Source organism: Cinclus cinclus, chromosome 3, assembly GCF_963662255.1.
Source record: "Cinclus cinclus chromosome 3, bCinCin1.1, whole genome shotgun sequence".
Classification (NCBI taxonomy): domain Eukaryota; kingdom Metazoa; phylum Chordata; class Aves; order Passeriformes; family Cinclidae; genus Cinclus; species Cinclus cinclus.
In genome coordinates this window covers 102,906,582-102,922,344 of record NC_085048.1, presented here as the reverse complement: position 1 = coordinate 102,922,344, position 15,763 = coordinate 102,906,582, and the positions used below count along the sequence as shown (strand labels likewise).

General features: G+C 44.3%; 1 protein-coding gene across 2 annotated transcripts in view; it reads right to left on the bottom strand.

Moving 5' to 3' along the window:
• The window catches only part of CCDC85A (coiled-coil domain containing 85A), a 64,289-nt gene extending 50,094 nt beyond the window's left edge, over positions 1-14,195 (bottom strand). The window contains exons 1-2 of one of the 2 annotated variants that reach the window (XM_062489417.1): positions 13,494-14,195; positions 10,030-10,942 (exon numbers count right to left, since the gene is read on the bottom strand). In XM_062489417.1, the coding sequence (XP_062345401.1) occupies positions 10,030-10,942; positions 13,494-14,045 (1,465 nt within the window). In that variant the 5' untranslated portion in view covers positions 14,046-14,195. The remainder of the gene's footprint in view (positions 1-10,029; positions 10,943-13,493) is intronic. The other variant, XM_062489418.1, reaches the window with a different exon arrangement.
• Between the last annotated feature and the right edge of the window lie 1,568 nt (positions 14,196-15,763).

The following is a 15,763-nucleotide window of genomic DNA, read 5'->3' as shown; positions in this document are numbered from 1 at the left end:
TTCCTGCACAATACATAGATAAAAACACATGTTCACAAAACCAGAGCAGAACAGGATGCAAGGTCTGATTATCCCCATGTGTGAGGGGCTCTCCCCCAAAATCCTGTAACTCCACATAATCAATGTTTAGCCCAGCCAACTGGTTTGCTATCAGGGCACACCTTCCATGGCATGGAAAATAAAGAGATGGAGCAGGACATGGACAGATCGACAGGCAACAAGCCAGCATCCGTACCAAGCCAAGGTCTACAGTCTCATCCACCCCTGGTTCTCCACAGATCTGAGCTGGCTCAAGCCCTCAGTTAAAAGTTGAATCCTGAATTTAGACTGCTGAAGGGATGATGCACAGAAACAGAACTGGACCTGCAATCTGTAGGGCAAAGAGCCACTTCTGATTTACACCATTAAAATAGAGAAAACTATGCTTGCTGAAACTTATCTCTATGTTTGCAACAGATGTCTCTGGGTGTGGCTGAACTGAGCCTGTGCTCTGCTGAGACTTGTGGAGCAGTGAAGAAACTCTCCCAAAGAACCCTTCCCACTGTGTTTCCACAGATATGATGGGACAGAAAGTTGGCATTTGGGCCCCATATCAGTAGTTCCATGACCTGAGATGCAAATCAAGCAGGTGGTTCAGGCAGCAACCAGCTCCCCTGACACCTGATGGGCAAAGCCACAGACCAGCAAGCCTCAGTGTTTGACATGAAAATGCTCCTGGTTCCCTGGGGAACAGCATTTCCTAATAAACAAAATGCAAACACTATCTGGATTTTTCTCATTCCAGAGAGTAAAAACCTACCAGTAACTTTTATCTTTCACTACAGATTCTTACCCAAGATTTTCCAGAGCTTCATTGCTTCCTGTGCATCAGGATCTTTCTGAGCAGCACTGAACAAACAAATAAATCAAAATCTAACAAAAGTGAAGAGGTATTAAAAGCACTTAAGCATTAAATTTGAGAACAAGTATCACCTGACTGTATCTTTGCAGTCAAGATCCTGTTCCCCCTGCAGCAAGGGCAACGAATATCCAAAAATCTTACATTAGGTTTAAGTGACATGCAGGATTAATATCTAACACTGACTGACTGAAAAATACACATGCTCCATGCAGCTCTACTAAGCACAAGGTTTGCTACATATAAACTATAGATCTTTTCAGTGATAATAAATTCAACACTATTTTGCTCTCAACACCAATAGAAATTGTTTCTCATTCAAACATTCTTCACCAATCCTTCAAACGTCCATTTTCCAAAGTGACACTGCAATCAACTCTTGGTTTTTACTTTAAAAAAAATAAAAACACATGAAACAGGAAAAGTGGAATAGAATATGTTGCCCAGGAAACTGACTCCTGTGCCTGAAGGACATGTTTCCAGGTTGCAGTTGGTAAGTAAATACACTTCGATTTGTATTGCTGTAGAGTTGTCATGAAAGTGGGCCATGCAAGTCCTTTTGTGTCTCCTTTTGGAGCTTCCCAGCCAGGGATTCCATGAATCTAGATGGATTTGTAGTATTTGTGATCAATATAATGAGTGAACACTGTCCAACTCATTCTTGACAAATCCAGGATTATGGAATGACTTGACAGCACAGAACTCTGGGATCCACGCTTCCAAGACAGTCTGACCAGTCGCTTCCATGCTGTCGGCCAATCCAACAATTCAGGCTGAATATAACATTTCAGTACACTCAAAAGTTTAAAAAAAAACCCTTCCCATTTGATTATGTTCATGGAGAAGCTAAAACACATAAATCCCAATACCCTCACGCTGATATTAGGATTTTTTTTTTTAAATAAAAACTCAGGACCTTTTGTCTTCATAGCTCTCCAAAATATTTGCACATGCTATGGTTTTAAGTGGTCACAATGCAGCATTCAGCAGTATGGATAGATGTGCAGTCCAGGCATAAAGTCCCAACACCAGGAATGAATGATAGAATTCTTGGCACCTGTACCTGGAAGAGACCTGGTATCTTCTGCTGTTCAGTTAACACTGAAGAGCCTTTGGTCTTGGCAGTTGGAGAGCTGGTTAGGAAAAAAATATTGCTGGAATGCTTTCTTGTCATGTTTTCTTTATGGACTTAATGACACTGCAAAAACCTAAAATCCAAAATTTAACTTCAGGTTACATACATTTCTAAAATGGACCCAAGCAAACAAGATGAATGACAGTGACAGACAAGTGACTTCATTCAGAGCATTGCATGAGCAGGGATATTTAAGCATCTTGTTCTGTTTGGGCATCCCATTGCAGTGCAAGTCAGCTGCCAACAGGAGTTGAAGTGCTCAAATCCTTGGAAGGATCTGAGTCAACTTGCAGGTTCTGCCTCCCAGCATTCATGTGCTTGTGCTTGATATATTCATCTGCCTCCAGTGGAATGTTCTTTTTGGTTTTTTTCATAATTCCACACTATTTTTAAGAGGCTTATCTTAATGTCCTCAGTAATGTTTGCAGACCACAAAATTCATAGATGGATTTTGAACATCATTAAAGTTTGTCCATTGTAAACCAAAAACAGACTCAGAAGCCAAGAGGGGATGTGGGTCAGCAATCAATGCTTTTCTCCAGGCTTCTCTGCACTTGGCCTAAGGGGGAGCTTATCACGGAGTGATGAATCAGCCTTGTACCCTTTGTAAAAAAGGGTATTTTCTGATATTTTCCTTTGAATCCAAGTCACAGGTACAGGCTCCACAGTCGATCAAGGCAAATTTTAACAGCTTGCAGGAGCTTAAAGAGATCCAGTGAAAGAAATGTAGTGAGTTTTGAGGTCAAACATTTGAAGAAGCTATTTTACTACTGATCAGATTAGAAATGTTTACTATTACAGGCATAAAGGCTCTGGAATTAATTTGCATAACCTTGAGGAAGTACCAAAATGGAGACCTTCAGGAGACATTCCATATCGTTGGTTACCACATGGCTCACTGGGCTTTTTCAGCTATGACAAATCTTTTACTCTTGACAGTGCTTGAACACTGCTGTTTCACTGGTCCAAATAACCACTTAATTTATTATGTGGACTTTTACAAACCAGTAAAGTTCACATGAATCATGCAAATAAAAAATAAAGAGTAGAAAAAGCAGATTCTTACTGAACTACAGAGGTCCAGATCTGCTGGCTTCTTCAATCCCCATGAATGTTACAGAAACAATGCAGACAAAATTTTATAGCGGAAATGACAAGTAGAACTATTTGTTATTCCCAGCCCTTCACAGAACTGTTCATCTTTTAAGACAGCCTAACACAAGATAGCAGCTTTCCCATTCACAATCAATAAATTTGCACATATTTCCATGTTGCATACCAAATGCTCATGGGACACAGATCAGAGTCCTGACCCTCTTCTGTGTGCCTTGCAGAATTAAAAGCACTTAAAAATAAATTTACCAGCCCACTACAAACGCACAGAGTAATGTAACTCCTGCTTATTTTTTTTAAAGACAACTTTAGTTTATGCCCTTCGCCTCCCATGTTATACTTGTATAACTCATTCCCTCTGAGATGATTGTACTGCTTTCTGCATTAAGTAAAATTCAATGCTGTGTTTCAGTCCTAGATGATTCTCTTCACAGAGACCACCCTTTGACCAGTGAAGAAGCACAGGCAGACAAGATTTACATCAAGATCATGACTTGAAGATAATTCTCAGTGCTCCCTCAGTAACTATATATCTCTGCACATGACAATATGACCCAAGATAATTAGTAAACGGAAGCACAGCTTAAGACATAACTTACGAGCTCAGAAGCCAATGAATCTTCATTGCCAGAGTCATTCTCTTATGTACACAAGGCTTTATTATACCTCATTAAATACCCTGTAATTTAGAATGCCTCGCTGTCCCTTACTCCTGTCAACATCCCTGCACTTTGTGTGTGGGCAGTACAAAATGTGAACCCCACACTACACTGCCTGCCACACTCTTCCCTAACTCTTAACCCATTCAGCTCCAACCCTTGCACATCCTGCACAACTCTCCATTGTTAAGTTCACAACAAAATTTTAAAATTAAAGAAAAAAATAGCAACATTAATAGGTGAACAGAAGAGCCAGGACATTCTGACTGGTAAACATAATATACACTACAAGGTTGAATGTCTTAAACAAGCAGCAACCACCAAAAATTATTGTAATATACTGACTGCATTGCAAGTGCCATAGCTCTTACAGAGAATTTTACAATTTGATCACTAATACCTCTAAACCCATACTTTACTGCTCTAAACTCTCAGCACTAACTCCAAAAGCTGTGTGAAGAGCTGATACATGAGGTCCTGAGCTCAGGTTAAAGTTACTCTCTCTAGGCAAGGACTCAGACAAGGCTTTAATGTGAGGATTTGCCATTCTAGCACTAAGAAAAATAAAATAACACACAAATGTGACCACTTATTTCAGGCAGACAGCTCTAACAGCCGTGCAAACGCCTGGTAAACTCTCTGAGCTAAAGGCAAATGGCTCTCACGTTGACCCAATCACCATGAAAAAGAAATCAGCTTCTCTACTGTTCCCTGTAAGCACCATAATAAACTCCCACTCACCATTCAGGAAATACATTGTTTCTCAAAAACGCCCAATGAAATAAAGGAAACGGAAGCCAGATCAGCACGCTAGCTCTATCCCAGGTGTACCAGTACTACAGTCAGGGGTTGGGAGCACACGCTGGTTCGTAGGGTGTTTGTGGGGATACGATCGGTACCGGCACTGGGATTGATTGACCAGCCCTTCTTTCCTGGAGCTCCGGGCTCAGGTGTCGGGGAAGTTCCAGCGGACTCTCCAAACACGAGAGACAGGCACTGCAGGGAGGCACTGCGCGGGGCTTTGCCGCGCGAACTGCGGGACTAGTTCCCAAATCCCTGGCAGCACCGACTCTCTCCCACCTCAATAACTCCCCTCTCACGGACTAACGAGACCTTGCTCCCAGAGAGACAAGGTACAAGGGAGATGGTTTAAAGGTAATGTCTCTATTCCCTGCTCTGCCTCTCACTTCCACCAAAGAACGGCTGAATTAGCATTAAGTCCTCACTGCAAAACAGTCGCCTGTGTAGCAGGATATGCAGCCTCAGGGAGAAAGGAAAAAAACATAGAACTTGGAAGCCGTGACTTCCCAGAAGGTGCAGGGGTGTTGTCAGTCTTGCAGCAGGAGGGGCTGTGCAGCTGAGTCCCCCTGCACATCCCAGTGCAGCCAGGAGTGCCACAAACCCTGCCCCAGCACCTGTCTGCCCCTTCGGTCAGCCCCTGACCTGCAGGAATCCGTGCTGAACGTCCAGACAGCGATGTGAAACCAGGCCACTCTCCATACAGAGAGGCATCACTCTGCCATTAATATATCACAAGTTTTGCTGGAAGGATGTTCCACACACACTGAAACATGAAAATCAAAACGAGTTTTGTCAGTGAAGTTAAGGACATGGAATTGTAAACCTCTCCCTACAAGAGTCCTACAACACAGATTTCTAGAAGGTTAATTGTTTTGATACTACAAAAACAATTTTCGACATGATAAATCACTCCACAAAAAACCGAGTTGGGTAACAAATGCAGTGCGCTGTAGTCACATCCATATTCACATGTCATGCCCCAATTCTCTTACAGTGTGGAACAAATTCACAAGTTTGACATCAAACCTACAGAGTTCAATTGAAAGACTCTGATTGACAAAGCTTCAGAGCTCTACACTTCAAAATTAAATACCTGAAATAAACATGATGTCACTTCATACTGTCAAGGAAAAAAAATCTACTGATCCTTGTAGCCTTGATTACACTGAAAAGTAAGAAATGCTGCCTCAGACTCCCAGATGTGCAGTCAGTATCAAATCATACAGAGAGTGCTGTGCAGTGCCATTGATGTCAGGCAGATTATTTGCATTTCAGCTTTAAGAAACATTACATGCAAGCAAACATGACATCATCCCACTCCCCAAAGTGGAGCTGTTTGCACAGAGAGGGTATCAGTTAACCCAGTAACACTGTTGTGAGTTTTTTCTCTCTGTGGTCACACTGCAGTTTCCTCTGTTTACTCCATGCAGTGTTTTCTAATTTAATTTTCCTTCTTGCAAGTGCATTTATAAGAGAAAGGGTCCAAAATTTATGCTGAGTCTCTGTTTAGCCTACGAACACCTTAGCTCAAGGAGAGGTGATGCTGCATTTATTCTGTAAGAGCCCTCACACCTCCAGCAGTACAGGAGGTGTTAGTCAGCAGTTTGACTTCATTAATAACCTCAGCAAGAAGCAAGAGGCACACATGAAAGCCTTTAGATTCCTTCCTTTCACACAAAAGTCAAAGCTCACAGTAAAACAAATAACTTGTTAAAATAGAAAGTTGAAAATAAATAACTTGGATAAAAAACCAACACTTAGACTGCAAATGATGAAAGCAGATCAATTTACAGAGGCACACCCCAGATATCTGTGTCACAGCTAAACTCTGTCACATACTCTTCCAGGGTGCATTAATGGTCTCTTCTCACAATGTTTTTACTGCTGGTATTTTCTCATCTAATTTCAGCATCTTTCTATCCCAAATACCTTTGTTCTCATTACCCAGAACATTTAGGTGCGATTATAGCAAAAGATTGTTATCATGTTTTATTTGGTTAAAACCTCTAGAATTAAATACATGTGTTTTCAATTTGCAGGCACCCAGCCAAATATAGCTCTCCCATCCCATTTTCTGTCACTCCAAAGGCTAAGGACACACTTTTCAGAAAAATACGCAGGAGAACCATGAAGTAGAGGGGTTTTTTTTTAAAACCTTATAAATCTTATAAATGAAAGCTGGCATGTCATACAAGAAAAAATACCAAGATCAAACCTCTGAGCATAGAAGATGAGAAGAATTATGAAAGGAAATGTGATCACCTTATCCTTTATTCCTTCAGCTGTGCCTGTGAATGAGAGGCTGAGGTAATTTCCCACATAGCTTAAAACATGCATGGAGGCCAATGATTAATGCATAAACATCCTGCAAAGCAGCTCCAGCTGCACATCTCACTTCTGATTGCACTGGAATATTATACTGCAACTGCTCTGACTGCAGCTCCAGTCTGGCAGGAAGCTGCAAACCTCTGATCTATCCCACATGATGTCTTTACCTACAGCTCCAGTTCTGAGAGAGGTAACAGCACCCTCTGGAATCCACCGCTTCCCTGTGGTCACCAGGTGCTGAGAGGATCACAAATCCAGGTAAATGGGATCTGCTAGGAGCTCCCATTTCTCCAGTAACAGCCAGGCTGTTCACAAACATGCTCCCAGTTAGGAACATCAGGTCCAGGTAGAGAGCACAGTACTTTTGGAATGAGGTTTGACATTCAAAGGAATTAACTTCTCTCAGACATGATTCAGAGTCCATTTCAAACCAAGGAAGATGGGACAGGCTTGTACTGACTCTGAAAATTTCTAAGTAGTTAAAAGATTGTATTTTACTCATTTAAATATCAAAATGTTATGTTTGAATGGCCTTGTCTCTGCTATTCATCATTTAGGGTCACCAACATCATTTAGGTCACCACTCTTGCTGCTCACATAACAGTCCACAAGGACTACAGCAAGTTTAGAAGTGCCCTGCAAACTCACGACACAGAGGTGCACATCTACATCTGCCAGCTAGAGGCACTCCAATTTTGAAAACAAACTGGATTCCATGAATGTGATATAATATTCTTGCTGATGACTTTGGGATCACAATCAAAATATTGTCCTTGTGTATTGGTCATCAGAGTTTAGGGCCAGGTTTCCAGGCCATTTCCTATCTCCCAATGTCACAATTTCAGAATTCCTTACAATTCAGGATTCCTTACAACAAGATCAGGATTTTTATTGCTTCAGCTGGCAGGGTCAGGTACACACAGAACATCCAAATTAACATTTATACATTATTTTCATAACAATAACAAGTTATAATGACCAGCACTTCTACCACTTCCACATTAATTCTTGCCCACAACTTCACAGTAGCTGACAAAATCAAAACACAAAATACCCAGAAGGATTCAGCCTTGCTGTGAAGAACAAGTATTTCCCTGAAGCTTAAAGCCTTTCCTTCACAGCAGAACTGTCAAGAGTCTCACCAAGTTTCATCAAGGTCAGATGTCAGAATTAAACCTCAAGCTTGCATCAAATTACATAAATATGAAAAAAAAAGAGAGAGGTTTGGCAACATTCTGGCGAGAGAAGTTGTCAAACCAAAGGGGACTTCTCTGTAAAAGTGACTATATAAAGCACAGGGCAGGCAAAGCTCTGATTAAAGTCAATAAAGAGTGTCCCAAAGCACCATCTGGCCTCTCCAGCACCTTGTGGCCTGAGTCCAATCTTTTGACAGCTGAAATATGCTGCACAAAGGATGCCAGTCAGCTCAGGAATAAAGTAACAACTGTTTTTACTGCACTGTTAGGAATTTGGTTCTTAACAAGGCTACTTGGGGGAAAAAAATCACCAAACAAACAGAAAGCTTGCAGTGCTGGCAGCAGAAAAAAACACATCTTACTTCCCCTGCAATTGAGTGAGCTTTAAAAATACATACTTCAAACCTTGGATCACCTTCCTACATAAACTGTGGTGGAGTGATGAACATCATGGGTGCAAAAAAAAAGTCATTGTTAGGAAGTCTGGTTCCATACTTCATGCTACTTATGGAAGGTCAATAGTAAACACAAAGAACTGAATGGAGAAAAATACAGCATTTAATGGAAGTTGTGCAAGGCCAACTTTAACAGCTTCTGTATTACTCTTCTTCATGTATTTGTCACACACCTTACTAATCATTCTAAAATCTTTAAAAAGATGAGTCTACACTTATCATGTTGAAGTTGGTCACCCCTGTCAACAATACACATTTCACTGAAAACAATGTGGATTTTCCCCTGCAGAGAGGGGATAATTGAAGGCACTGTGCAAGTTAATCCCAAGAGGTAACTGGACCAGTGTGACAAATTCTGAGGACAGCACCCATCTCACAAGGAGATCCAAGTGGTCATTTCCACTGATGCCAACACAGCTTCTCACAGCTGATTATGAAATGGAAACACATAAATTCCATCCAAGACAATTTTCTACGGCAAAAATCATAATTTTCTGCAGAGTTTGTCATCAAATCTAGGTGTAGAAGTCTGGAGAAAAGGGTTTTCAACCAGGACACTAATCACCTTCATGAGAACATCCCAAAGCACATGGAAGAAATAAAAGGCAGCAGGCTATAGGAATTCTGCTAAGCCTAAAATTAGTTATTTCTACAGCAGAAATAACTGTACAGTTTGTAGTTTTCAAAATAACACAATACTTACATTGTGACTCTCCTAAGACAAATAATTTATTTCTATCAGTCAGGATACACAGCTTTTAAAAACTAGCCATGTATTGGAAACCTTTCTAAAAGGCAGCAGTAATAACAGCAAAGAACCCCCTTCTTAATCTTCCTACATATTTAATTTGTTATGATTAAAAATATGCAAGCTCAAGGCTTTGAAAAGCTTTAGGAGCTTTCAGATTCATTTCTATTGAACCTACTCTTCATCTGGGGTATTTTCCAAAGTTTATGGAAAACAATATAAGAAGCCTTCAATCAATAAACAGGAAATTTTAAAGTCTTTAAAGCTACAGACAAGGCAGATTAGGAAGGTGGAAATTAAACTGGAGACACTCACCTCCACTCTGCTGACTCAGATACAGGCAGGACAAGAAACATAATGCAAGTCCTCTCTTATGCAAACACAAATCCTCCCAGGGACAAACAGTTTACATCTACCAACCACAGAGCAGGGTATGGGCTGAGAGCTTCTCCTTGATACCCTACACCAAAACTCAAAATGCACTTTTCCCCTATTTCTTTAATCTACCCCACACCTGCTGGATAGACAAACATGTGTGCTCCAATTAAATAATCTGCTAAAGGAATAATGGTGACACCAGACTCATTGCTTTTCGTTTCACACCAAACATCATTACTGCTGCAGAAAGAGCTGGAATAACACCGAAACTACCTTAGCAATTCTCAAAGTGAGCTTTTGCTCCAAGTATTGACCCACCATTCATTCCATTGTACAAACTCCTGTGGTGAGGGGACAGCTCATCTGTCACTTGTCTCCTGAGGGTACCTTCTCTGCTGCCTCCGCTGAGGTGTTTGAGGTGTTCTGGACTCCCTCCGTAGTGTTGTTTGAGATGCTCTGGGCTCGTACCCCTCACCTTGTGCAGGTGCTCTGTACTTCCACTGGGCGTGTGCTTTTGAAGGTGATCTGGGCTGCCACCGGTGTGCTTTTGATGCTCAGGGCTACCACCAGGCCTCTGCTTTTGAAAGTGTTCAGGGCTACTACTCAAAATGTGCTTTGGGATAGTTTCTGGACTGCTGCTGCACTTTTGTTGTTCAGGTACTTTGACAATGGTTTTGTGATGCTCAGGGCTCAGCCCTTTCAGGTGATGATCAGGACTGCCAGAAGCCCTGGGCTTCTGCAGGTGCTCTGGGCTGATGCTTCTGTGTTTCTGGTGCTCAGGGCTTCCTTCCCCCCGAGGTTTTTGCAGGTGTTCTGGACTGGTACTTGGGTGGTGCTTGTGATGGTCTGGGCTGTCTGTGCTGCCTGTGCTGGAAGTGCTGCTGCCATCCCCAACATCTCTGATGTAGGCACTGGTAGCAGTCAGCTGGCACAGGCTGATCTGGCTGTCGATAGAGCTCCGGCTGCCTGCCCCTCCTCCCTTCTCCTCATCCAGCAACACACACAACTCCTTCAGCTCCAGGTTCTCCTTCACCACTTCTTCTTGCCTCACTTCCAGCTCTTTCAGCTTCTGCAGGTATAAGGCCACCTCCTTGTGCATGACACTGGCACTGTACCTGCCCAGCCTCTGCCACTCACGGGACACCCTCTTGCCCTTCTGCCGGTCATCATCCAGGAAGCAGCAAAGGTCCCTCAGCTCCTGGTTATCTTCCTGCAGCTTCTGGTTGATGTCCTTTAAAAGAAAGATTATCATGACAGAGGAGTGTCAAAAGGAATTGATGCTAAACTGTTACCCAGGCCAGTGGACAGCACTGCTGCAAACTCATATTTAAGTACTCCCGTGAGGCATAAATAATTCCATGTGTAGATCTGGCATGTTGTAACAGCACCATACTTCAAGCAAACAAAGCTGTTGTCCAGCAAAAACTGCCCTTAACTTGGAGCTAATTTTTAATTTCAGAAAAGGATCAGGTGCTTAATTAATTTTAATGCTAAATATCAGAGTAATTTAGCTCTCAAACTGGGCAAAGATTGTAAGTGCTCTTAAGATGATCTCACTCCCATTAGAAATATTCACCTGTGAGTTATTGCTCAATAAAAGTGCAAGGTACATCAGAAATTGTGATCTCTCTTTAATTAATTATTAACATGTATACTCCCTATTCCCTAAAGCATAATCACATATAAAGACGACCATTTTAGAGATCTTTTCAAAATAGGGGTTTGCTGGATTTTGTTTCTGATTGGCATAAAAAAACCTTGCCAGTCATCACTTGACCAGGATTGTCTCAACCACTCAGAAAGGAAATAATCTGCCTAAATAGATTTTTCAACCCTAACAAAAACGAAGCACATGATTCTATGCCCTTCCCTAAGTGAGGAACAGTCTGAAGCAGCAAATGCTCCGAAGTAAAAACATTCAGGGTATTACTACAGCATAAAAAAACATTTTCAGTATTTTGTCCTTCTAGTTGGGACTTGTGACCATATTTATCTTCCTCCCATCATCTATATATTCATTCCTTATGAATGACATTACAACTAGAGATTAGCCATAGTTGTTAAAAAGTCAGTCTTATGGAAACACCATTCCAGCACAGTTTCCTAAGAAAAGGAAGCTTTTGTAGCTCCACTGGATTTAGGTGCATGAATGCCTGTGTTTGTCTGATTTTTGCCTCAAAATAACTTAGAATTCTAATAATTTCAACCTGCATTTGACAATGGGAAAAAAATCTCAAAGAGGCCTTAAGATGTCCTTAAGAAACTCTGCTAGCGAGAGATGTTTGAAATTATGTCATAGTGGAATAAAAAAATTATGGAAGTCCACAATTCCTCAGTGAGAAAACAGCAGACACCCATCCAGCTGGTCATTCTTACTCATGGAGCAGTTATTTCATACAGGACAAAGGAGGGAAATTTCCAGATACCAACACAGGGCTCAAAAAAACCTCCTGCTCCCAGATTCAGTTCGAAAGTTCCAGCTGAGGCATCTGAACAAAAGGCGGAAGTCAAATAAGACTTAAGGAGTTTGGAATTGAGAGAGGAATTTGTGACTCCTTCCTGCCCATCTTAAGTGTGCTTGGTCAGTTACCTGGAAGATGCAGAAATCCAGATACTTTTGCACATAACTGGGAGAAAGATACTACTGTTGTAACTGAACTTACGTTTAAAATATAAGCTTCAGTTTTGCTCAACACTGCCACGGGTGGGTCTTTTTTACCCTCAGACATCACCAAAGGGGCACACACACTCATACTTGGCAGAAGACAAAAACTTCGGTGGCAGGAACTGTCTTCCCCCATGAGCTATTTATTTTGTGCTACACTATTATCAAAGACACTGCCTCAATAATTCTGTCATTTAAAGCCATTCTACAAGTGAAGAACTTCTAATGCACTTTCCTGTAATAATTAAAAAGCACGCACTGCATCTCTGTCTCTTCTCTCCTTCCCTCCAGCCTTACCTCACTGAAGGAATTTCCTGAAAATTCTCAAAGCAATAAGGCAGAAAATGCTCTGTATTCTGCCTACTCTAAGGTAACTTCCTAGGTCTGTAATCCACAAGCAAGGTAAGCAGTCTGTAAGCAGTCATACTTGCTTCCCAGTTCTCAGAACTAGGAAGGAAGCATTAGGGACTAAGCTTCTCATCCACCAAGAGAGTGAAATTAAGAAGGGAGACTTCCATTACAGACTTCGTCTGCCTGTGACTGCAGCGTACACAAACACACAACTGAGAATGGTTTGATCAGCGATCTGTTACCAGATGCCTTTTCAGACATCAATAAATTAGGAATTGGTTCTGCTCATCCCAAACCCTGCCACACACGGTACTGCACCCTAGAAATGACCAGCTCTCTCCAGCAGCCTACCAGCCTGCCTGATAGACTAAGTCGTCTGAAAATAGTGACAGAAAACAGCGTGAGCTACACAAACCCTTATTTCTCCTGCACTTCAGGAACATTACACCTCACTCAAAACCAATGAAGTCTAACACAAAGCTGACAAGACTTCAGCGTTTTTATCAACCCCAAAAAAACACTGGGGCAGAGCATAAACCAACTGTGCCCCACAGCCTGCTGAATAGCAGGTCATCTCTTAGCCGGACACTTGATTATTAAGCGGGATCAAACGCTATTCACCCCATTCCTCATCCACTTTTCATGCGGTTCTCGGGAGCAGCTCCTCCCAGACCATCCACCTGACGAGACTGCACCCGGCGGGATGGGCGGGGGACGCGGAGACACCGCACAAACTTCAGGGGTCCCACCCTGCCCACCCCGCTACCTTCAAGCCGCGGATCTCGCCGAGGTGGAGCTGGAGGCGGCGGTTCACCTCGCGGATGAGGTTGCTGTGGTCCAGCATCGCGCTCATCTTCTCGGCCTCGGCGCGGCGGAGGCTGCGGATCAGCTCCTCCTTGCTCCATTTGAGCAGCTCCTCGTCCGACACCTTGGACAAGTCCTCGGCCGGCGCTGCCCCGCAACTTTCGGCCGCCACTTTGGCCATGGTGGCAGCCCGGCAGCCCGGGGCACTCGTGGAGCCTCCCCGCGCTCCTGGGGCCGCCCCGCCGCCGCGGGAAAGGGCGAGCCCAGAGCCCGCGGGGTGCCCCCAGCTCCAGCGCTGGGCCGGGGGTAACGAGGGAGACCTCTTCTGGCCCCAGGCAGCGGATCCTGGAAAAAAGGAGGAAAAGGAGGAGGAAAGGGTGTGGAGGAAGCCGGGCCACAGGCTAGGGAGCAAACTTCCCCCGTCAAGAAGGGGAAAAAAAAAATAGAAAAAAGATCCAGACAAAAGGTCCCCAAGACAAGCCCGGCTCTTGCAACAGGTCAGCGCCAGCTGCATGCACCTGGTCCCCGCCGCAGTGCCATGGATGCGCGGTGGCTCTCACGGCACCCGCCGCCCGGGGCTGCGGGATACAGGGGAGGATGCGAAGCGCCGATGCCGCGCACCCTAGCGGAGGGCAGAGCGGGCCGGGAGGCGGCGGAGCGGGAATTATCGGGAATGACGGAGCCGAGAGGAGAGGAGCGGGTGCGGGGCCGCTCGCGGCTTTTCAGCGGGGCGCACGCCACGTGCGGACGGGGGCGGCGCCGGCGCCGCGCGGCTCGCGGTCTCCCCCTGCCGGCCGCTGCCCGCCAGCGCGGCCAGGGCCATCCCGGGGCGGCGGGCGGGACGGACGTACACACCCCAGGGACGGACGGACACACCTGCGGCAGCCTCCCAGCCCTCCCGGCCCCGTGGAATGGAGGCACAACCGCAGCCGCCCGCGCATTAGCGCAATGCCCCGCGGTGGGGCGGCTGGCGGGAGGTGACATTACATCACTGCCGGCAGCACCGCCTCGGATCCGCGCGGCTCGCAGGCACCGACAGCTCGCACCAAACCCGAGTGCAGCTCCTCACTCCAGCTGAAGGTCGCGTGCCACGAACTGAACCCCTCATAGGAGTTAGGCCTGGGCTGCCTGTACGCCTTCCCTAAAAATATTCAGCCGCAGGGTAGCAAGAGACCCACATTCCCCAGTTCGCTTAAAGATACAAACTCTGCACAGATCTGCCTTGCAGATGATCTGAGAATGAAACTTGATAATCCATTCATGCTGTTTACCAAGAGAGATGAGACGACAGATCTCAGAGGCAGAGGTGGATGAACTGAAACTACTAGATGTGTAATTGGTTAAATCCCTATTTTTCAATCACAAAGTTCACCCTGAACAATCCCCCTGAGGGCAGAGGAGGCTGCCTCGTTTAATGGGCCCTTCCAACTTCCAGTTCTGCAATTTTAGACTTATGTAGGGTTAAAGAAGATTCCTGGTCCTTGAAGGGAAAATTGAAGTAGTTAATGCCAGCACTAGCAGATCAAGAGGTTGTAGCTGGCTCTGCACAGGCAGCTGCAGAACCTGTCCCACACAGCTGTCCCAGACGGCTCCCTTGGCATTTTCCTGCCAATGCCAGAGGAGCAGACAAGGATTATTTTCTGCTCTCAGTCCTATTTAAAAGTTGCTACAAGAAGGGTTAAATCAAACACTGCTCTGCTGTTCTTATTTCTAATCCTCTCCTTGAACTGCCAGCTATAAAGTTCTCCTGCTCCTATCCATCACAGGCTACACTTGGACTTTATACCATACTAGTCCTCTATGTTTTCCCTTCCCAATTTCATGAAGAGATTTTTCTTTCAGATGATCGATTTTCCAAGTACCTCGAGCCTCCCAGGCAAATGCCAGACATTCTGGTCCTATCCAGGATGGGTCCTGGCGTGGGAATTCCGCTTGAGCTGCTCCCACAGGTCCAGCCTGCTGCTTGGGCTCCTCTGTCCCTATTCCAAGGAATACCTGTGCCACAGGAGGGTGGTATGTTGGCTCAGCTGCTGGAGGAATCCCAAATCCCATCACTGTCAACAGGAGCTCCAACCAAGCACAGAGCTTTGCCAGCATGAAATCCCATTTCCTGAGCAGCACCAAGTACTGTGTGAAAATGTTACTTTTTCTGCAAACCCTATCACTCTCTTAAATCCTCTGATTTTTTTTTCCACTGCAAATAACAAAGCTTGAGATAAAAGCATCTGACCA